General features: G+C 42.3%; 1 protein-coding gene across 1 annotated transcript in view; it reads right to left on the bottom strand.

The window, feature by feature from the left end:
- CFAP61 (cilia and flagella associated protein 61) overlaps positions 1 to 23,385 on the bottom strand; it is a 228,483-nt gene that overhangs the window by 204,546 nt on the left and 552 nt on the right. Inside the window, exons 2-7 of the mRNA XM_075203834.1 lie at positions 21,622 to 21,770; positions 18,188 to 18,341; positions 16,387 to 16,463; positions 9,756 to 9,823; positions 8,507 to 8,633; positions 5,026 to 5,158 (exon numbers count right to left, since the gene is read on the bottom strand). Of these exons, the coding sequence (XP_075059935.1) occupies positions 5,026 to 5,158; positions 8,507 to 8,633; positions 9,756 to 9,823; positions 16,387 to 16,463; positions 18,188 to 18,341; positions 21,622 to 21,764 (702 nt within the window). The 5' untranslated portion in view covers positions 21,765 to 21,770. The remainder of the gene's footprint in view (positions 1 to 5,025; positions 5,159 to 8,506; positions 8,634 to 9,755; positions 9,824 to 16,386; positions 16,464 to 18,187; positions 18,342 to 21,621; positions 21,771 to 23,385) is intronic.

Here is a 23,385-nt window from a genome sequence, read left to right as displayed (position 1 = left end):
CTCCCAACTCGGCAACTCCGTTCTGCAAAAGATCTGCGTCTCTCATCCACCCTCATTACATCCTCCCATTCCCGGTTACAGGACTTTTTTCGGGCTGCACCCACTCTATGGAACTCTCTCCCTCGCACAATAAGACTCTCCTCTGTTCTACAAACTTTCAAGCGTTCTCTGAAAACCTACCTATTCAGACAAGCTTATAATATTCCTCAACCACCATCTTAACCTCACTACCTTTAGCCTGTTACACAATTTCACACAAGACAACTACCCCCGGAATAACATTGTTGTGTGACAGGATCATTTAGCTTATGAGTCACCCTACCTTTGCAGTCTGGCTGGGCCAAGATGCAAAATGTATACTTAACCTCATGTGTCAATCTCCCATTGTCCCATAGATTGTAAGCTTGCGAGCAGGGCCTTCTCACCTCTTTGTCTGTTTTACCCAGTTTGTTTATTAGTTTATTACGTTTGTCCCCAATTGTAAAGCGCTACGGAATATGTTGGCGCTATATAAATAAATGATGATGATGATGATGATGATGTAGTCAAAATGAGTATATAGATGATAACAAAAAGTAAGCATGTGAGTCCCCTGTCAGACTGGGGTGGAATAGTATACTGGAACCATACCTCCCGATATTGCAGATAAATGCACTGGGAGAAACTTTGGCCATGGCCTGATTTACACCTTGATCCATCTAGTGATGCCCATACTGAACCAAAGTCACAGTTCAAAATAACTGAGCTGAGCCCTCTTCTGGCACAATAAATCAGGACTTCTGGCAAACATCAGGGTGTATGCTGGAACAAATAACCTCAGCACCGTTTCCTAGGTAAATAACGCATGTGTTATTCTAACACTGCTTATAGGTGCACTAAGACCACAGCAAGCAATCAGCTGTCACTTGTGCTGTACAGGTTAGACAGTGAAAGCATGGTCTGCTATAGTTTACCTGTAGATCTGTCAGTAAATTACCTTTAATGTCTGACGTGGTTGAGTGGTAGCTTTTTTATTTTAAAAGCAAATGGACAAAGTAACCAGGGGGGAGCCTGACGAGTCAAAGGAGGACTACAATGGTTTTCCGATGTTGTTACGACATTTAGATACAGTAAATATTTGCAAACTTTTAAAACATCCATTTACTTAGAAATGTGAATTTGCTGTATGGTACCTGCTAGTGTGAAGTTTTTACACTTTATTATTACTGAAAAGGGTTAAAATGAAGCAAATCACAGATATAGGAATACCTTTATATACTTAGCAAGAATACCCATACAAAACATAGATTGGGGTTTTTGTGTCATGATTGCATACAAATGACCTTTCTTCTGTCTTTCAGATCAGAGCCACCTGCTGCTTCATGTGCATTTAGGTTTTATACCCACTGGTGTCAAAATATGTCTTTATTAGCATTTATAACACTAGTAAAAGCATGTAACCTTGTATGGGAATAGAAACCACTGGGTCCAATGACCCCATGCACATTAGGACTAGTACTAGTTGTCGGGAACATTTGCATTGAGGTGGATTCTGTCTGTCTGTTTGTCTATCTATCTATCTGTCTGTCTATCTATCTAATCTATATATCTGTCTCTCTATCGATCTATCTAATATATATATATATCTGTCTACCTCTATCTATCTATCTATCTATCTCTCTGTATCGATTGATCTAACATATATATCTGTCTATCTCTATCTACCTATCTATCTAATCTATATATCTGTCTATATCTATAGCTGCGGGTTTGAAAAAGTGGGGATGTTGCCTATAGCAACCAATCAGATTCTAGCTTTCATTTATTTAGTACCTACTACAAAATGACAGCTAGAATCTGATTAGTTGCTATAAGCAACATCCCCACATTTTTAAACCCGCAGCTTAGTAAATCTAGCCCTATATCTCTATCTATATATCTATCTAGCTAATCTATATATCTGTCGTTTTCTATCTATTTAATCTATATCTCTGTCTATTTATATCTATCTATCTATCTATCTATCTATATCTCTGTCCATTTCTATCTGTCCATTTCTATCTGTCCATCTATATCTGTCCATCTATATCTCTGTCCATTTCTATCTGTCCATCTGTATCTCTGTCCATTTCTATCTGTCCATCTATATCTCTGTCCATTTCTATCTGTCCATTTCTATCTGTCCATCTATATCTCTGTCCATTTCTATCTGTCCATCTATATCTCTGTCCATTTCTATCTGTCCATTTCTATCTGTCCATCTATATCTCTGCCCATCTATATCTCTGCCCATCTGTATCTCTGCCCATCTATATCTCTGCCCATCTATATCTCTGTCCATCTATATCTCTGTCCATCTATATCTCTGTCCATCTATATCTATCTAATCTATATATCCATCTATCTCTATCTATTTATATCTATCTAATCAATATATCCATCTATCTCTATCTATCTAATCTATCTATCTCGTTATACACATATAATTTCACACTATAACATCAATATAATTAATGAATTACACAACATGGGAACTATATTTCAGGATACAGAAATACTATTTCTATCTTGAATAATCTAGCCATTCTGACAAACAATTTCGGCCTACCATAAAACAAGCCAAACTGACCAGCTGTTATATGAAAACTGCAACAGAAAAATCCAAAACAAACAGGTTGACTTTATTCCTCTCTCTGCTCAAGACTGAGCGGCTGTTTCTGTCCTAGCCGAGAGTCTGAACAAAAGCCGAGGCGTTGCTGCTGTCTGGCTGCTCTGTAATTTTGGGGCAAATGCTCAGCAGAGGCTGATTAACCAATCCATCTACCATATGTGAATAGAGGATTTGCCAGCTTTATACTCGGCAGGGGAAATTGGCATTAGCTTTGGCTCGCATGGGCTTGTCTATCCAATCTACAACAGTTCTGGTGAAGATCTACTGTTATGGCCTGAAATGTCTCTTTCTGCCTATTCCAGATCTGGAAGCCTGTGACACGAATATATTATTTATAGTGTTGCTGTTTGCAGTAAGCTATTACACTAATGGCTCATTGTCAGTTATAATTAGCTCCAAAACAACATACAACACACATATGGCTAGTCACAAGTAGGAATATAGTTTAAGTAGAGCAAACAAACAACTAACACTACAGAAACAGTAGTATATCATGAACTACATTATTAGTTTCAATACTTTTTATACTCCAATACTAGATCTTCAAAATAAATAGAATTACAATTTAAAACCCTTCATTAACATAATTAGCTAAAATATCTATCATTCTCTTAACATGTCATAACTTAAACTTATCTCCCGTGATCCTACAATCATAAGGCTCCCTTGATGCCTGGAAAGTGTGATTATGGTCATTCCAGTACTAAATTTCAATTGATTCAAAAGAGAAGCTCATGGTGGAGAAGCTTTGACAATCTTGGTGGAAGTTTGATAAAAACACACCAAAGCAGAATAGAGGATTTTCTGCTTGGACTAGTGGTAGAAGTGGACATTTAGAAGTGGCGGTATGTAAATTTAGAAGTGGCGGTATGTAAATTTAGAAGTGGCGGTATGTAAATTTAGAAGTGGTGGTATGAAAAATGTAAGTGAATGGAATGTGATAGTTTTACAATGAAGGCAGTAGAAGCAGTGGCGGTATGTCATAACACTATATACCTCCATACTTCAACCACTGACGTGGACCATTATAGGCATCCTGGGACATACTAGATCAGAGGATCGGGGAAGCCTAGATGAGTTTCTTATTTCATTTATTTGACATAAGTCCACCCAAAACTAAAAATTTTAGCTATCCTTTAAGATGTCCACTTAAAGGTAAGTCCACCTTTATGTGGCTTTAGGTATCCAACTCACATAGTGCATAGTGCATGTGGGGTCCTGGTATTCTTACTATTACCTATACTTGGCTTATTGTACATAAAGCACTAAAACTGGTATACAACATCTTTTGTTTTGGCTGTTTTTGTGGCAGCTCTGCAGCGATTTGTGAAACCGCCGCTTCATACATTGGACAGTTTGTATGTAGTCAAGGTTAAAAATGGGGATGACAATGTTGAGCGCTTTGCTGGATGAAACAGCAGTTTTTACATCAGGCGGCTTAAAATCAACCCTGTAAAAACGCCTTAAATCAACAGTTTAAGAAATACATTTGCCCCCATATGTCATTTGGAGGGATAATGGTATGGGGCTGTTTTTCAGGGTTTGGGCAAGGCCCCTTATCTCCAGTGAAGGGCAGTTTTAATGCTTCAAGATAACAAGTCATTTTGGACAATCCTATGCTTCCAACTTTGTGGCAACAGTTTGGGGAAGGCCCTTTGCTATTACAACATGACTGTGCCCCAGTGCACAAAGCAAGGACTACCCAGACTACTACAAAGACATGGTTTGATGGGTTCAGTGTGGAAGAACTTGACTGGCCTGCACAGAGCCCTGACCTCAACCCCATCAAACACCTTTGGGATGAACTGGAACGGAGATTGCGAGCTAGGCCTTCTCGTCCAACATCACTGTCTGACCTCATAAACACTCTACAGAATAAATGGGCAAAAACTCCCACAGAAACACAACTTGTGGAAAGCGTTCCAAGAAGAGTGGAAGCTGTTATCACTGCAAAAGGGGGACCAAGTCCATATTAAAGTATATGTATTTAAATACAATGTCATTACAGACCCTGTTGGTGTAATGGTCAAGGGTCCGAATACTTTTGTCCATATAGATATGTTGAGTTGAACGTATCTGAACAAAACAGGTTTATATGTTTAGATACGTTTAGATCTCCAGCTGCATGCCACGCTTACATGTGTATGCCCATACTGTAGTTCCTCGTCTCCAGACCTAGAGGGCTGCAAAAGCAACTTACGTGAAACTGATTTTTAATGTTATTTTACTGCACGTGAGCAGTAAAATAAAGTGGAATTTTTGCACTTGAAAGCTGGACATCCGTCCAACTCTACATGAGTCCCATTGTATACAAAAGTCACACTGTACTAACAAAATGTCAGGGTCAATGCGTTTTAGATAGAAAACAAGCTAACCTCACAAACAATGGCATGGTTGTCCTCATCCTGAGCTTTAATTAGCTCTGCCAGAAAATATTCTCCATATGTGGCTTTCAAGGTATCATTATGGCGCATGAAAATTGGAATTAGATCATCATGATCTTCTACCCTAGAAAGGCAAAAAAAAGTATTAAGATTGTAGAACTCATGTAAGTTATTATACTTTACTTTTTATCAATTCCTAAACCATGATCCGCTGTCTCATGTACCGAGTCTTGTGTTTTAATAATCGCATTTAAGTTAAGATGAATTCTGTAGTACACACAGTCCAACATGTGCACACACTAACAATAATAATTACAAATAAACTGGACCTAAAATCTTTAATTGTATCTTTAAAGAGACCCTTGTATAAGAGAGACCCTAGTATTAAATAACTTGTGTATAATGGGAACTTGTCATTTACACAGAGTGCAGGAAGCTCCCAACATTTACCCAGGCAAAATAAGTCGATTCATACAAGACTCCCCCCCATGTCACACAAACTCACTCTACTCAGCCCAAACATACCCATTTCCTGTTGAAGTCCCACCCATTTACTCATAAGTCCCCTCTAAATCGGGACACTTGGAAGTTATGATTTTGTGGACCCAACCAAAATTCAAGTGAATGTAGCCTGACATTGCACTTAGAACATCTACCACATAAATATTGGTCAGGCAGTGCCACAGTGATATAAGCCACCTCAAAATGGCTGCCACCATATCTACTTGACAGGTCTACTTTAAATCATACTTGCCAACTCTCCCGGAATGTCCGGGAGACTCCCGCATTTTGTGAGAGTCTCCCGGACTCCCGGGCGAGTGTGGCAATCTCCCGAATTCTGCCCACTTCACTAGGAAGTGCCCCACTTCCTAGTGAAGTGGGCAGAATTAGATCCCAAACGCCGCGATTCCCGGTGAATCGCGGCGTTTGGCCCCGCCCCCGCTGTCAAATGACGCAATTTGCGTCATGACGTCACAGGGGGCGGGTCCGAAATGACGCGATTTCGGCCACCCCGCCCCTTCACGCCCCCCTCCACTGGCTGGCTCCCGGAAGGGAGCTGAAGAAAGTAGGTAAGTATGCTTTAAATGAAAGTGCATACTCCTTTTTTATTTCTTTACACATACTCTTAAATCTGTGTTTGTTTTCGGTACAGAAAGGAAGGGGAAGCAATATTTAGGGGCCAATTCAATTCGGCCACGTTATTCTAGGACATACTTCCCAACTCTCCCGGAATGTCCAGGAGACTCTCGAAATCGGGGTCAGTCTCCCGGACTCCCGAGAGAGCAGGCAAGTCTCCCGCATCCCGCAATTTGCTGGCCAAAATAACGTGATTCGCGGTTAATCGCATCGTTTTGGCCCTGCCCCCGTGACAAAACGTCATTTACGTAGCGGGGGCGGGGCCAAAATTACGCGATTGACCGCCCCCTGCCCTCTAGTCACGCCCCCTGTCCGGTATCTCCCGGACTTTACTGCCTGAAAGTAGGCAAGTATGTTCTAGGAATAACGCGGCCCGTTACTACGATAAAAGGCCTTGGGGCTGCAAGCAAAATTCTGGGTTAAAATTAGTGCCGCATTATTCCTACACTAACAAGGCCACATTGAATCTGCCCCTTAGGGTTCCCTAAAATATTTGCTGGAAATCAGACCTCTCAACAGTCTACATTTCAGAATCGGGACACAGCTATGTCATCTCCAAAGAGTGGAGCGTGGCTGCGGCCATTAGCGGTCGTACCGCGATAAGAACTTTGTCGCATCATGATGGAGTGTGGCCATGTCACCCAGGGGCGTGTCTAGCACCACACCTCCCCAAACACCCCTCCACTCTCCCGAAGGCACCTCTGTAATCCGTTCACCACTGCTGTGCCGAGCTGCTGAGTGGGACTTACCTCCTAACATTCTGGCAGCTTGGATGGTAGGACAGGCTACAAGAATATGGACTATCCCACCGGATTTGGGACAGTTGGGAGGTATATGAAAATGACTCCAATAAAAGTAACAAGAAAAACTGCTGATCATTTTCTAAAAGTATGGCATACCTGTATTACCAAAGTAGCTTGCTTACTTACAAGCTTACATAAAAAAATAACATTGTTTTATTAGTGAAATAATGAAAATATTAGGGTGATTGCTATTTAATAAAATATCTTTTTTTCCCGTTTTATTTTTTTAAATTATTGATTCCTATTAAATATATCATTTTGTGTTCTAACACAAAACTGACAACTGCATCACATTTTAGTTACCTACCAGAAAATTTTTTACATTCACTTTAGTGTATTTCCATGGAGTTTACTAATCAATCAGAAAAGTAGATTTAATATGCTTTTCAATTGAAATGTATTCTGTTGTCTGTTCATATTGCTTCAATGTGATGCAGGTGTGGGATCATGGATTATTTTAAGAGCTAGAGCGACCTCAAGTGGTGAAACTCCACCAATGCAATCTGAAGTTATAAGGGTAATTTATGAAAATGTAAAAATGCAGCCGCACAGCATCAATACCATTTAGTGACGAGCACACTTTTTAGTGAAAATGCACCTGTTTCTGCACAAACCACATAGATTAATCGGGCAAAATGGGATGCCTTTTGTATCTAGCCAAGTTTTATGTGGGAAGGCTCATTTTATCCATGCAATAGAAATACTAAACAATCCCAACGTCTTCAAAGCCCAATTACTCTCATTAAAGTAAGACACAAACAAGGTTTACACAAACAACATTTTAGGTTAAACAATGTACAGGCTGAAATGAAAGAAGGGGACTATCCTAAAGATGTAGCAGGCTGCGGTTTGAAGTGAGGTTTTTACACTTTGTATCATGTGCATTTACATTTGGACCCACAATCACACAAATGGACATTTTTAAGGGGGCAGTTCCAGATATCAGAGTGTGGACGTGCACCTATGTATACATTAGACATATTTACACATAATGACATGTTTCTCACTGGCTGCACTTTCCCACTGTCAGCAATTACCCTGAATAACAGTATTTTCAGATATATAACCAGGGCGCCAAGAGGGGGAGGGGGGAGAGTACAAAGTACTAGGGCCCAGGCCTACCAGTGTAGTGGGAGGAGTCACCAACCTGCTGTGGCCCCACCCCTTCGGTGGCGGGCCCTGTGTAAAACCATTACCAAGCAGGATCCAGGCTCAGATTACAGAGATGAAGCTGAAACAGCTATATCAAGTGAAGACAAAAAAAAATCTATTTGCTTGTCTGTAGCCAGAATTTGTAAAATGTAGTCTGTGACAAATGCTGGCTCAGTAATGACAAGGAGCCTGTAAGAACCTCCTTAAATTTCTTTATTCCAAAATAAAGTAATCAATTCTTCTAGGCAGTTTATTATTTTATTCAGGAAACATCTTAGAAACCAAGGACCACTGTGTTACAGAAAAGACAACCTCTGCTTTATCTAACTACACCACAGATCATCCCTTTAAATCCTTCATCTGAACAATAATGGTATTACCTGGCTTTCCGGATATAAAGCTGGGGACAGTGTTTGTGTCTGTAACAAATATACATGGAACAGTCCGCAGCAGGTGTCGCCCCCGGAATTGTCCTCACAGGTTCAAACGTCGATGCTAAGGCAGGAGCTAATTAGATAAACAAAATGAGTTTCTTCTCTGTAGAGACATATTAGGCATTTTTCAGCCAACCAGCAAGATTCTTATTTTAGCGCAGGTTAGATAGCTGTTCTATTGAGTAAACTGGAACTAAACTTGAAAACAGATTTTGACGTGTTGTGTTGGAGCTGTAAACGTTACAAACTTGCCTATACTAAAGTTTTCTTACAGTATATAATAGTATATAATATATAATAATAATAATTAATAGTATATGCTATTTCTGACTTTATTTACCTCTTTACACATCACATTGAAAAGAGAAAGTCAAAATATAGCATGGTAATTACTGCAGATCTCAGACGTATGTAGGAACAGCAATCTGTATATATTATGCATTTATTATTCCCATATGTGTAACCAGATTCATGTTTTGTTGAGTTTTAAAATGTTTTCATTAATATAATAATATGCTCATGTAGTGCGATCTGCCCCCTTTGACAGCAGATTCCATATGATTTTATGTAAAGACTCCTAGATAGTAAGCTCTCATGAGCAGGGGTCTGTCTACCAATTATAGAGAAGAGAAGTGGCACATGTGAGTGAGTTTTATATGCATATAACTAACCAATGGCAGTAGCAGTGTTAGCGACTGTAACCAATCAGAGCTCAGGACAGGCATTAGGGAGACAAATATTAAGGGTGTAACATGGACATGTGTGGGACAGGTATGGGGGTGCACACAAGAGACACGAGGAGGACAGGCACAAGGGGTGTAGACAAGAGTAAATAATTAGGAATAATGTGTGTGTTATTACTGGACCCAGCTATGACATGGTAACTAGTCCTCTGTAATGTTCCCAGTTTGTCCTTAGATTTGCCTAGATTACATCTCAGAAATGTTTTAAAATTACTGTTTCAATGCATTACCTTAGGGAAAGTCTTTCTGTATAAGCTTCCAGAGCGCCTGCACAAGCTGCCCCTCACTCTTATTTACATAGTATATAACAAGCCAAGGATAATAAGTCAGATACAAAGTATGCATTTATGTCTGTAATTAATCAGACAATATTATTTTATCATGTCCACTTTAACTGCTCATGAAGATTGATAATTCGGAGATGAAATGGTGAAATACGTCTTCATACTTACGTAAAGCATCATTGTGCGGGGTGATTAGACATATATGATGTAAGTCTACAACTGCACTAAACACGGTCCTGTGAAGAAGACAGGGAGAGATTTTAGGATTCAGGAACTTCTGTGTCTACTTTTAGGGCTCCAATCTGATAAACAAGTCTTTTATAAACAATTGTGGATATTTATTAACAAAGTGGAGAGGTGGGAATGTGTAGGTGCTCATAGTTACCCACCATCGATAGTCCATGTCTGACTGGTTGCTATGAGGGTTTGAACATTGTTTAGTAGCTTAAAACCATAATCTCAAAGCATAGATTAACACTGGACAACTTAGTTAAACCACTCTCATAGGGCTATATCTGTTTTATATGTAAAAAGAAGCCCATATATTATACCAGAATGAAAAGCAGTGTGTGAAACCAATTTAAACTTAAAACTTTAACATTGTAATGTAAAATTGGGGTACCACATTTACATTGTTTTTGGTTCCCAGATTGCCTGACTACCAGTAAGCTTTATATATCGGTATATGTGGTTCACATAACTATAAACTGCAGCATTGTAATAGTAATAAAACACATGTCCGGTACTCTGAGCCTCTTCTTTAGGTGCACACAGTAATGAGAGGTTTAGATACTCCCTGGGCTGAATTATGTGTAACACACAGGGCAGCCACCAGGGGGGGTATAGCCAGTATGGCTGTGAGGGGCCTGGACAAACAAGGGGGCCTGGATAGACCTCTCCATCTGTCTGGGCCCCCAGGTCTGTATGGGGCCCTAGCCCATCCACCTGTCTTCTGTCTAGCGTGGCGGTCGCTCCCAGAGCGCACAGTGCAGTAATGTCATCACTAGTGACATCATCAGTGTCTGGAAACCGCCACATTACAGAGGTTAGGTAAGTGAACTAGAGCAATTTTATAGGGAGGGGGGCCTGGAGCATGTACTGTTATGAGGAAGGGGGGTAGGTATGAACTGTTACATGGGAAGGGGAGAAGGATGCACTCTGATAAGGGAGGGGGAGGCGTGCACTGTAATGAGGGGGGGCATTTACTGTGATGAGGGGGGCATGTACTGTGATGATGGAGGGGGGACATGTACTGTGAGGAGGGGAGAGACGAGCGGAGCATGTGCTTTGATGAGGGGAGGGGAGAGCGAAGCATGTACTGTAATGAGGGGAGGACGGGACCAGAGCATGTACTGTGATGAGGGGAGGGCGGGAGCGGAGCAAGTACTGTGATCAGAACCGGACTAGGGGGAGGGGTACCGGGGACATGTGCCCTGGGTTCCCCAACTGTCAGGGGGCCCCCCGAACAAGGTACTCTATGAGGGTGCCAGCAAGAGGTCAGTATACTTCTTGGTGGCTGGTTCCTTTTCCAGGACCAGCCACTATCTATTGATCCGTCCCTCCCTCCTTCCTCCCCCTAGTGTGGTTGCCTCCAGTGTCCATACAGCCAATGGTCACATGGGACGTGCACCATGTGACAGGTGCCATCCTATGTGTGCAGAGAGAGGAGTCTCCAGCAGCAGCAGCAGCAGTAACAAGGTAAGTGTGAGGGAAAGGAATGGGGGGGTGCTATAATGAATGAGTGAAAGGAAGGAGGGCTGCTTAAATGTGTGACTGAAAGGAGTGAGGGGGCTGGTATAATGTGTGACTGAAAGGAGTGGGGGGGCTGCTATAATGTGTGACGGAAAAGGGGGCTGCTATAATGTGTGAGGGAAAGGGGGGCTGCTATAATGTGTGAGGGAAAGGGGGGCTGCTATAATGTGTGAAAGAAAGGAGGGGAGGCTGCTATAATGTGTGATGGAAAGGGGGTGCTGCTATAATGTGTGAGGGAAAGGAAGGGGGGAAGGCTGCTATAATGTGTGAGGGAAAGGGGGTGCTGCTATAATGTGTGAGGGAAAGGGGGGCTTCTATAATGTGTGAGGGAAAGGGGGGCTTCTATAATGTGTGAGGGAAAGGGGGGCTTCTATAATGTATAAGGGAAAGGAGGGGGTCTGCTATAATGTGTGAGGGAAAGGGCAGGGGCGGCTATAATGTGCGAGGGAAAGGAGAGGGGCTGCTATAATGTGTGAGGGAAAGGAGAGGGGCTGATATAATGTGTGAGGGAAAAGGGGGCTGCTATAAAGTGCAATGGAAAGGAAGGGGCTGCTACAAAGTGTGAGGGGAAGGGGGGCTGCTATAATGTTTGAGGTAAAGGAAGGGGGTGGGCTGCTATAATGTGTGAGACAAAGGGTGGCTGCTATAATGTGTGAAAGAAAGGAGGAGAGACTGCTATAATGTGTGAGGAAAAGGGGGGCTGCTATAATGTGTGAGGGAAAGGAAGGGGGGAAGGCTGCTATAATGTGTGAGGGAAAGGGGGGCTTCTATAATGTATAAGGGAAAGGAGGGGGCCTGCTATAATGTGTGAGGTAAAGGGCAGGGGCGGCTATAATGTGCGAGGGAAAGGGGAGGGGCTGATATAATGTGTGAGGGATAGGGGAGGGGCTGCTATAATGTGTGAGGGAAAGGAGAGGGGCTGCTATAATGTGTGAGGGAAAGGGGAGCGGGTTGCTATAATGTGCGAGGGAAAGGGGAGGGACTGATATAATGTGTGAGGGAAATGAGAGGGGCTGCTATAATGTGTGAGGGAAATGGGGAGTGGGCTGCTATAATGTGTGAGACAAAGGGTGGCTGATATAATGTGTGAGAGAAAGGGGAGGGGGCTGCTCTAATGTATGAGGGAAAGGGGGGCTGCTATAATGTGTGAGGGAAAGGGGAGGGGGCAGCTATAATCTGTGAGGAAAAGGGGAGGGGGCTGCTATAATGTGTGAGGGAAAGGGAAGGGGGCTGCTATAATGTGTGATGGAAAGGGGGGCTGCTATAATGTTTAAGGGAAAGAGGGGCTGCTATAATGTGTGAGGGAAAGGAAAGGCGTGGGCTGCTATAATGCGTGAGGGAAAGGTAGGCTCCTAAATATGTGTGAGGGAAAGGAAGGGGGAGGGCTGCGATAATGTGTGAGGGATTGAGGAGCTGCTATAATGTGTAGGGAAAGGGGGCCTGCTATAATGTGTAGGGAAAGGGGGCCTGCTATAATGTGTGACGGAAAGGGGGGCTGCTATAATGTGTGAGGGAAAGGGGGGCTGCTATAATGTGTGAGGGAAAGGAGGGGGGCTGCTATAACGTGTGACAGGAAAGGAGGGGGGCTGTTATAACGTGTGACGGGAAAGGAGGGGCTGCTATAATGTGTGAGGGAAAGTGGGGCTGCTATAATGTGTGATGTGAGGGGAAAGGAAGGGCGGAGGACTGCTATAATGTGTGAGGGAAAGGGGGGGGCTGCTATAATGTGTGAGGAAAGGGGGGCTACTATAATGTGTGAAGGAAAGGGGAGGGGGCTGCTATAATGTGTGAGGGAACAGGGAGGGGGCTGCTATAATGTGTGAGGGAAAGGGGGGACTGCTATAGAGTGTAAAGGTAAGGGGATGGGCGGCTATAATGTGTGAGGAAGAGGGGAGGGGGCTGCTATAATGTGTGAGGGAAAGGAGGGGGCCGCTATAATGTGTGAGGGAAAGGAGGGGGCTGCTGTAATGTGTGAGGGAAAGGAAAGGGGGCCTGCTATAATGTGTGAAGGAAACCGGGGCCTATTAAATTAAGGTGGGGTGACAGGACCTTTAATTTAATGCTGGTTTGGGGCTAATAATTAAATGTGTGGCTAAATTTGGGGAGGAGGACTAGTTATTAAATGTGAATATTAATGGCTGGGATGGTTCTGGGAAATGGTTGCATTAAATGTAAATGCTATTAATTAATTGCTGGGTGTGTTTGGATAGCGTGAAATAGGTTTATTTATTAAATGGGAATACTATTACTTTAATGTTGGGGTTGGTTGGAAGGAAATAGAACTATTTATCAAATGTAAGTACTATTATTTTAATGTCGGGGCTGGAGGGAGGCCTAATTATTAAACATGGGTATTATTGATTTAATGTTGGGGCTGGTTGGAGTTTTCTACATTTTAGATACCCATTTTTTTCCAAATAGAGCCCCCAACATTCCAGGATCCAGACAAGCAGCAACTAAAGACACCAGCAGCCACTGGTGGTGAAAGTGACAAGAATATGTAAGAATATGTAGGAGAGAGTAGGACAGTCTTCCAACTGTCCTGAATCTGGTGGGGCAGTCCCGAATATGTGTGACTGTCCCATTTAATTAGGATTTGGTCCGAGTGCAAGCTTCATACTATACTGCTTGTGAAGGCAGAGCTGCGTTCACCTAACAGTGGTGCACACAGTATTGCCTGTATATTTGTCTAAAATGATAATCATAATACATCATAAGGCCCCCCCATGTCTTAAGTACCCCGGGCCCCCACAGAGTCTTAACCCAGCTCTGACTGTGATGAGGGGATGGGGGAGTAGAGAATGTACTGTGATGAGGGGAGGGCGAGAGCGGAGCGTGTACTGTGATGAGGGGAGGGCGAGAGCGGAGCGTGTACTGTGATGAGGGGAGGGCGAGAGCGGAGCGTGTACTGTGATGAGGGGAGGGCGAGAGCGGAGCGTGTACTGTGATGAGAGGGGGCGAGAGCGGAGCGTGTACTGTGATGAGAGGGGGCGAGAGCGGAGCGTGTACTGTGATGAGAGGGGGCGAGAGCGGAGTGTGTACTGTGATGAGAGGGGGCGAGAGCGGAGCGTGTATTGTGAAGAGGAACGGACCATGTAAAGTAAAGAAGCAGAGAGGCATGTAGGGCGAAGAGGGAGGGGTGGCATGTACAGTGAAGAGGAAGGTGAGTATGAACGGCAAAGAGGGAAGTGGGGGGCCTGCCAGATTGATTAGTACTGGGCCCCAGAATTTCTGATGGCAGCTCTGGTAACACACTTGAAGATTGTAGTGGAGCATGAGTGACATCTGCTATAGGTATATAGGTAAAACCATTAGTCTAATTTCCTGAAAAAAAATTGTTGCATTTAAAATATATTTATAATGCAAGTTAAGCCCATGTAAGTGACTGTGAAAATAAAAATCATTGTATCAAATGATGCCGCACATATTTGTGTTTTTACATGCATCTAACTTATGTCCCTGTGACTGCAGTGTGTTCTTTAAAGCCTCTTCAAGGATTCTGATTTAGCGCAGTTGAAACTTACATTCGTCACAATGGCCGTACATGAGAAACGTTTTCATATGTGATTTCACATGACTGTAGCTTGAACAAGACCACAGCTGCTTGTTGTGTCATTGACACATATTTGAGAAATGCCCATTCAACACACTTTTAAATCTATTTCAACATAACATCAAGCAATGCTGTTTATATGCAATTTAACTTGTTTTATGACATGTAAAAAATGCCTTGTAAATGGCTGTGTCTACGTAGCCTTAGTTATTTTAGCCATATGCAGTGGGAGAACTGAATATTGACTATTTTACAGCTGGGAACAGGAGAATCGGTAAAACTAGTGTTACCTTTAGTGGCTGTGCCTGTTTTCTTTAAAAGGTGATATGCCTTTTATATAAGTTTTCTATTGGACCATGCTTTGCTTATTTCAAGGAAACTAAATTTAACAACAAAGTGCTCGATAATACATGATTGGAACGAGTGTTTCAAATGCAATGTAAAAGCAAACATTACACCAGATGCTCCTCTCCCAAAGAGCTAACAATATGAGCAGGCAGCACAATGTGCTCTGTTCAGTCTATACCCATGGAGATTAAATTAAAGGTCAATGATGAGACGCAAAAAGGAAAAAGTGGTGTGATGTAAAGACTTTAAATACAGAGGGTAGGATTCTCTATACAGCCATAAGACTGGAGATTCCACCTCTATTATCTAATACTCATTTAGATGGATCAAACACTCTCTAAGGGATGTTTTCCGATTTTGTCAGTAATACAGATAAACCAGGAGTGTGCCCAATGTTAGACCTGAGACACAGCAAATTCTCCAGAATTAGGCAGCGCCTAGATATGAGAGAACCCAAGTTCCGACTGTCCAGATTAGGGCCATATATCAAAAAAAAAACCACCTTTTTACTGAATCGTTCATGAGCATAAAGAAGCTGAAAGCTTCAAACACAAAGGGCTAGATTTAATAAACTGTGGGTTTGAAAAAAATGGAGATGTTGCCTATAACAACCAATCAGATTCTAGCTGTCATTTTGTAGAATGTACTAAACAAATGATAACTAGAATCTGATTGGTTGCTATAGGCAACAATTTCACTTTTTCAAACCCACAGTTTAGTAAATATACCCCAAAAACTTTAGTAGTCCAAATAACAAGGTGAGGATGGGGCTTATATATATGGTGTAGTAACAGACATTGGACGCCACTATAACAAACCTGTCTTCTTATGATACATTCCACCCCAGCTTCATTTTTTGGTGAATATCTGGGTTACTATGGATACAGTACAAATTGCAGAACCGTGGTCTGATTTATATTCCAGCTACCAAAATACAGGAATGACTGCTGCAATCAAGAGCGTGCCCCAAACGATGTAAGATAAGAGTATCACAAGAAGACAACAGCATAGAACAATTGTGTTATTGGCGTATACACATCCACGGACAAATGGCGTGGGCACGTTATGGAAAAAGGAGCACTGCATGGCAGCCTAAGCTGAGAACGTCATGTTTTATGCATACAGAAAATGAATCCCTTGGCTCACCTGATGATCTCTTGGATGCTCTGTAAGGAAAATTCATCTTTGGCCACAAAAAGGTGTAAAAACAAAGTGTTCAGGGGCTGAAAATGTAGGAAAACCATTGTTTTTAATATGCAGGAAGTACAAGTGATTGCAGGAAGAACAGAATTTTAATTAGGAATGTTCTGAACATCTTTAAAAGCTCACTGTATGATAGTAATAACAGAACCACCAGATATAATAAAGCCCATAAGAATGTCGTGTTTAGGGTGCGTTTGTCTGGGCACCCTATTGTATTTACTTTTACTCTCCTGCTTGAACAACCTGTAGCCAATCAGATGGTTGGAATCTGGACAGCGGCAGGGAGAATGTGATGCGATCTCTATAGAGTGTAAGCCTGCGTGCAGGGCCCTGTTACCTCTCTGTCTGTATTACCCAGTGTTTTATTACAGTGTTTGTTGTAAAGCGCTACAAAATATGCTGGCGCTATAGAAATACATTTTGATGATGTTTATGAGATGAGTGTGCTGATTCTGTGGGAGGAGATGACCTGTCCATTCATGGTGAATGGAAAAAGTGCTATGCACGTGCGCATAGAGATTTCCCTGCAAGGGTTCTGGATCCCATTGAAAAAGACAAGTTACGCCATCCTAGCTTTGCTTAATAAACTGACTAATGCTGCTGTACTCAGAGGTTTATGGGCATACCTCACAACTGTCCCGATTTCAGCGGGAGAGTCCCAATTTTAGAGCTCTATCCCAATGCCCCACCAGGGGACATGTTTGTTCCGCGGGATGGGAATGTTGGGGCAAGGGAGGTAGCTAATGGGCAGCCTAGCGCTTTACAGCGCCAGGCAGCCCTCTGGGATGTGTGGCCACGCCCCCTTTGTGGCATGGCCACCCCTCCTGGCCCGCTTCCTGGGACAGACATGTTGGGTGGTATGGTATGTTACCTAGGGCATCAGTCACATGAGAAGTGCTGTTAAGGTCAGCTCAGCACTGTGTAAACACACCGGGACACAAATACAGTTAAGATTAAACACAGCACGGTGGGCAGCACGGTGGCGTAGTGGTTAGCACTTCTGCCTTAAAGCATCGGGGTCATGAGTTCAATTCCCGACCATGGCCTTATCTGTGAGGAGTTTGTATGTTCTCCCCGTGTTTGCGTGGGTTTCCTCCGGGTGCTCCGATTTCCTCCCACACTCCAAAAACATACTGGTAGGTTAATTGGCTGCTAACAAATTGATCCTAGTCTGTGTCTGTCTGTCGGTGTGTGTGTGTGTGTGTGTTAGGGAATTTAGACTGTAAGCCCCAATGGGGCAGGGACTGATGTGAGTGAGTTCTCTGTACAGCGCTGTAGAACTAGTGGCGCTATATAAATGGTGATGATGATGATGACAGCAGCATATTTGCATTCTTTAGCTGGACATGATTTTAATTCAAAACGGAGGTCCACTGTGAACATATCTCAGCTTTGTGGATCACCCTCTCCGGGGGTGGAGATCTTGCTGCTGCATTCTGGGGGTGTGACCATGCAAATTGTGTACTTAGGCCCCACCCCTCTTCTAAACCATATATATTTTTGGCCTATTACAGCAGGAGGTGGGGCCAGGATAATGCGATTAGCCACACCCCACCCACTTCACTAACAAAGTGAACAGGATGCAGGAATTTGCCCTGCTCTCCTGGGAGAGTCTCTCTGACATTGCGGGAGAGTAGGCACCTATGACACATCTCCTTTTCTCGTTACTCCGTCGGAAGAGAACTGTATGCAGTGTTTCACATCATTCCCAGTGTGACCGTTCATTTTCAGAGTTCATACTTACTGTGCACTTGCTGCTGTCTTCATAGTTAGTGTGCATCCATTCTGCCCAGGCAGCCTGGTCCACCACATCCCAGCCAGGATAGTCCAGGAAGGCAGCGTGGGCCATCACAACGTTCTTCTCATTACTGATGGTCACAGCCAAGTTGGATTTTTCACTAAACAAAGAACAAATAAAAAAACAAATAAAATAGATGTTCATGGTCATTTGTCACACAAGCTGTGAAAAAGAAGAATAAGAAGAATTCTTGTCTAAATAAGGAGCGACTATATCATATGTTCAAAGAAGGATTCTTAAATCAGACTATACAGGTGAATCTTTACTATTGGGGCATCAAATCTAGGATACAATTTCAAGTTCTTGTTTTACTTAAGGCCCCTCTGACTTACTTTCACAAACTTACTTGCAAACTAGGGTTTAGATTTAGCTCAGTTATTGGTAGATTGTTGTCCATTAGGATTAAGTAGTTGGACGAATAGTAAAATATGAATTTGGTTCAGCATTCATATTACTCATTTAATCATAAAGACACCACACAGACTTTAAGACTCAGATCCCATAAACCATCATAGAAATTCACAAACAACGTAAAACAAGCATTTTAAAAGCCACTGAGGGAGATCACCCATAACGATCTTATCTGAATGTAAGTATTTTTGGGAATACTAAAATAACGTATATAGTAAGTACTACAAAAAAAATCTAGTTGTGCCAAATACATGGGTTTTTGTGCAGCACATATAAATCAGTGTAAGTGCCTTAATACATCATGTTTAAATGTCAACTAAAACAAACTATCTGATGCTTTACAAATTTAGCATTCCCAGTGTCTCTATTTTTAACACAATACATTTTTATTAAACATATTTCCAAAACAACACAAAGTCCATTGATCAGGCAACAAAGAGACTTAAAGTTACATAGCATAAAAAGGGGAACAAAAGGAGGGAGCAAAAACAAACTGGAGAGGGGTGGTAGGGACAAGACCAGGGTCATAAAACAGTAAACATGTCGCAGGACATACTCAAATCGAGGTAGAAGAGATACAAAGTGAGTAGTACACATTACTGCAAAAATCACCACTGGTGAGGTTATGTTGTAAAATTAGAGCTTTGGGAGACTAGGGGGTAAACTTACTAAACCTCAGGTTTGAAAAAGTGGAGATGTTGCCTATAGCAACCAATCAGATTCTAGCTGTCATTTTGTAGAATGCACTAAATAAATGACAGCTAGAATCTGATTGGTTGCCATAGGCAACATCTCCACTTTTCCAAACTCGCAGTTTAGTAAGTCTAGCCCTAGATGTTCAGTATAGTAGTCATGCCATTGGCACCATTTAATCAGGGGGGAGAACATTGACGTGGAATATTTAGTGCCAAAGGTTTCCATATCATAACTCCTCTGAATACTGGATATAATTTTAGAGATTAGGGGCCCGATTCATAAAGGCAACCATTCTAAGCGCAATGTGCGTTTGTTTAAAAACACAAGTAAATCGGCTCTTTGTACTCCTGAATTTAACAAGGAACGGATCTGAAGATACGTGCACTGATGAGTTCAGGAGTAGGCCTGCTGTGCTCTACTACACAAGACACTGCAGGATACGTTCAATGCCTATGTGCATTATACATTTGCAAAAGAACACACAGAATAAAATAATTCAGGCAATGTCACCTGTTAATAAATATAGGCATTAATGATAAAACAGTTTAAAAAACATGTTCTTAATGTCTACTGAACATAAAATAAATGTTTACAGTTGATCCTGTTTGCAAACACATTATAGCATACATATGAGACTGTCATCACAAGTGATAAGGACTTAGACTATCCCTGTAGCTGGAGCAAGAGATACGGCAGAAAAACAAGTAACTCTGAGATGCCCAGAGTTTGATTTGGACGTGGCTGCGTGCGCTTGTGTTTGGTACATGCTTACTGTAAATTGGCTACAACCAAGCGACCCTTCCCCGTCCGATTCATTCCCCGAAATTGTAGGCTGTGGTAAATGTCCTTTGCATATAAAGACAGAGCAGACAGGGCTGAGTTTACTGGTGTATAGTTTGGTTCAGGGCATATGCAGAGTAATTTTGCCTATGATACGCTAGCAATAGGCTGATTTAGATCACGTGCCCTGAAGAATCAGGCCCAGGGAAAGGGACTGGGTTTTCCAATGTTGGCCTACCACCAATCTGGTAGCAATAACTATGTGGTCCGTTATATATCTGTTATGTGGAAGGAGTTGTGGGGTACAGTAATGGCCAGTTCTGGAAGATTAGTTGAATCCATAGGTTTTGCACCACTGGGCAGTTCCAGAATATATGTATTAAACTCCCAACCTCTCCACAATTTATCCAGCAAAATTTGGCTTCATTAGGACAGATTTTATGAAGCCTATCAGGAATTCAATACAAGCTATGAATAATTTTAACAAGCAACTTGGAGTGGACATCTTAAATACATTAATCAAAGATAATTGTAAGTTTGATTCCCATTTAGTTTGGATGGCCATTTTTTGATCTTTGGGGACTAAAACGGTTTTATACCACGAGGACAACCCATGTTGTTTGCTGAAGAGATTTTCAGAAGTATGTCATGGGGGTGGGGGGAGGTCTAAGGTGTTGGAGTGGAGGCTATAGGTTTGTAACCGATGGGGGACCTGCAAGTAAAGAACTCTCATACAGATCCTCCAATTTAGTGCTACCCCAATTATACCAGTTGGTTAAATTTAAATCTGGGATTAGGTTTGAAAAGGCGAGGATGGAGAGATATCGTTCCATGCCTCCAAATAGACCAATACGGTCCTTAGCGTGGTCCTTAGCGTGGTGTTGTTCAATGGTCTATATTTTTTTTCTATTCATATGAGATCCCATTGTCGCTATTTTTGTTGTGGAACATACATGGGGCTAGACTCCCAGAAATAAAGATGGTGTCCTTATTGCACTAAAAGGGATGTTATGTAACTCTTCATGGTATCACCGATATTAAAGCATCAAGCGAACAAAACTCGGTGCAAACCTGACTAGAACAGTAACATCATAGGAAGCAGGTAGTTTTAGCCACCCCTTAAAATGATTTTGGCAACATCTGTGCTCCTCTTGCATATGTCCATTTGTGCTATAGGAAATCCTCACACCGCTCAGAATAGTACCTCAGCTCACTGCTAGATAAATAACACCAATACAGTCTAGAGCAATCTGCCAACTTCTTGGCTGCACATGATCCCTGAATTTGCAGGAAATCTGTAATTTTGGGCTAGGAGGAATTTAATCAGTTCATAATAGATCACTGATTTACATACAAAATCCATCATGGTTGATGCAAAAAGATTCCACATTTTGCCAGGAAAAACAAGACAAGTCTACATATAATTAGTCACCCGTATCATTGATAGAAAATGGCAGATTCACTTCTATTGTAATATTTTGTAATGTACTTACAGTAAATAGGTGACATTCACATTTCCAAATACTTGATTTGTGAAAATTGTTTTAAGCTTGGAGATGCCATCAACATCAAGACACTCTGCTCTCCTGACAGTCACCAGTTCTGTTGTGCCATTTGTTGAAGTCAGACTAGTCATTATGCTCTGAAATGGGAGGGAGACCACGGTAATGTTAATACTAAATGCAGGTACAAGGATGACAGACAAATTGATGTTATAAAGTAAGATTAAGAGGAGGGGTGCATTGTCTCAAATTGTTTTTGTTAGCCTTTTACTAAGAGCTCTCCATAGACAAAATCATTCTAAAAGACAAAGCATCATTAAACCATACTTGTCAACTCTCCCGGAATGTCCGGGAGACTCCAAAATTCGGGTCTGTCTCACAGACTCCTGGGAGAGCAGGCAAGTCTCCAGCATCTGCTTTCCCAAAATTGCACGATTTTCGTTGAATCGTGTCATTTTGGCCCCGCCCCCCCGCAACAAAATGGCATTTGGCTTTTGGCCACGCCCCACCCCCTACCGCCCTCCAGTCACGCCCCTCTCCCGGACAGAACTTGCCAAAAGTAGGCAAGTATGCATTAAACATAACAAACTAACACATTTTCATGTTTTTTGATAAATACATTTTACAGTGTATTAATATTTAGCTGGAAGCTCACCTCACTGCAAACTAGACCTTCTACACTGAATAATCTCCTGTATCCAATGTTTTCAAAATTGCACATAGAATTCTCCCTAGTGTGTCTGTAGGCCTCATTTTCAAAGGGCAAAGGGTCGAGACATAGCACAAATTTTTTTTTAATGGTACTGTGCACCTCTATTTCAGCAAGTGTGCAAAGATTTCCAACTAAGTGTTTGTGGTGAAAGATTGCTGAAGTTTCCACTGGCTGATGGGAGAAGCCGTGTGGAGTGATACATACATGCCTACATTTTGGCCCTACCCCTAGGAAATCCAGGACTGGAGATCCAAACGACAGGTGTGGGGAGTGTGATGAAAGTCCCGCCTGCACTATGCAATGAAGACATTCTCATTATAGGGGGGGAAGGGTCATGATGACGCAATTTGCATGATCAGCCTCCCTCCACGCAAAGACACAAATTGCATTCTCGTCCAGCATGGATGGGGTTCTGATAATGTGAAATGTATCACCAACGGGTCGTCCACTTCACAAGAAAGAGAAGCGGGATCCTGGAGGTCGGCCTCCCCGAAATTCTGCAGTTTCCCGGATATTTCAGGAAAGTAGGCAGGTATGGAGTGAGGGCATTCTTCCCAAATTATGCTGTAATCGCACTGGTACTCTAGTTTAGCAGATCCGGGATCCCCCAGAGGGGAATTTAGAAAGTTGGCAAGTATGATCTAAACTCTCAGGAGATGCAAACTAGAACTGTGCATGATGCCTAACTGTCCCAATTTTAGGGCTCTGTCCCATCTTCCCAACCGCAGACATGTCATGCGGTGGGAAAATTAGGAGGTATCTTCCATTCACTGCTACTAAGCAGTTTCCAGATTGTGGGATCTCACATGTTGGGAGGTTTAATTGTGCATAGGTGTACGGAGAGTAGGTATGCACCTTATGTGTGCTGGGCGGACCATCTTGGTGCACTGGTCCCAAACGAAGGCGTTTTGCACTGCACATTCAGTACACTTCATAAATTAGATCCTGTATGCTTACCTATGTAACATTTAGATTATAAACTCTTTGGGTAAGAGAATTACTTCCCCTTGTTATCATCAAATGCACATAACATGAATGACTTG

This window comes from Mixophyes fleayi, chromosome 3, assembly GCF_038048845.1.
Source record: "Mixophyes fleayi isolate aMixFle1 chromosome 3, aMixFle1.hap1, whole genome shotgun sequence".
In the NCBI taxonomy this organism is placed as follows: domain Eukaryota; kingdom Metazoa; phylum Chordata; class Amphibia; order Anura; family Limnodynastidae; genus Mixophyes; species Mixophyes fleayi.
This window is presented reverse-complemented; position numbering and strand designations above follow the sequence as displayed.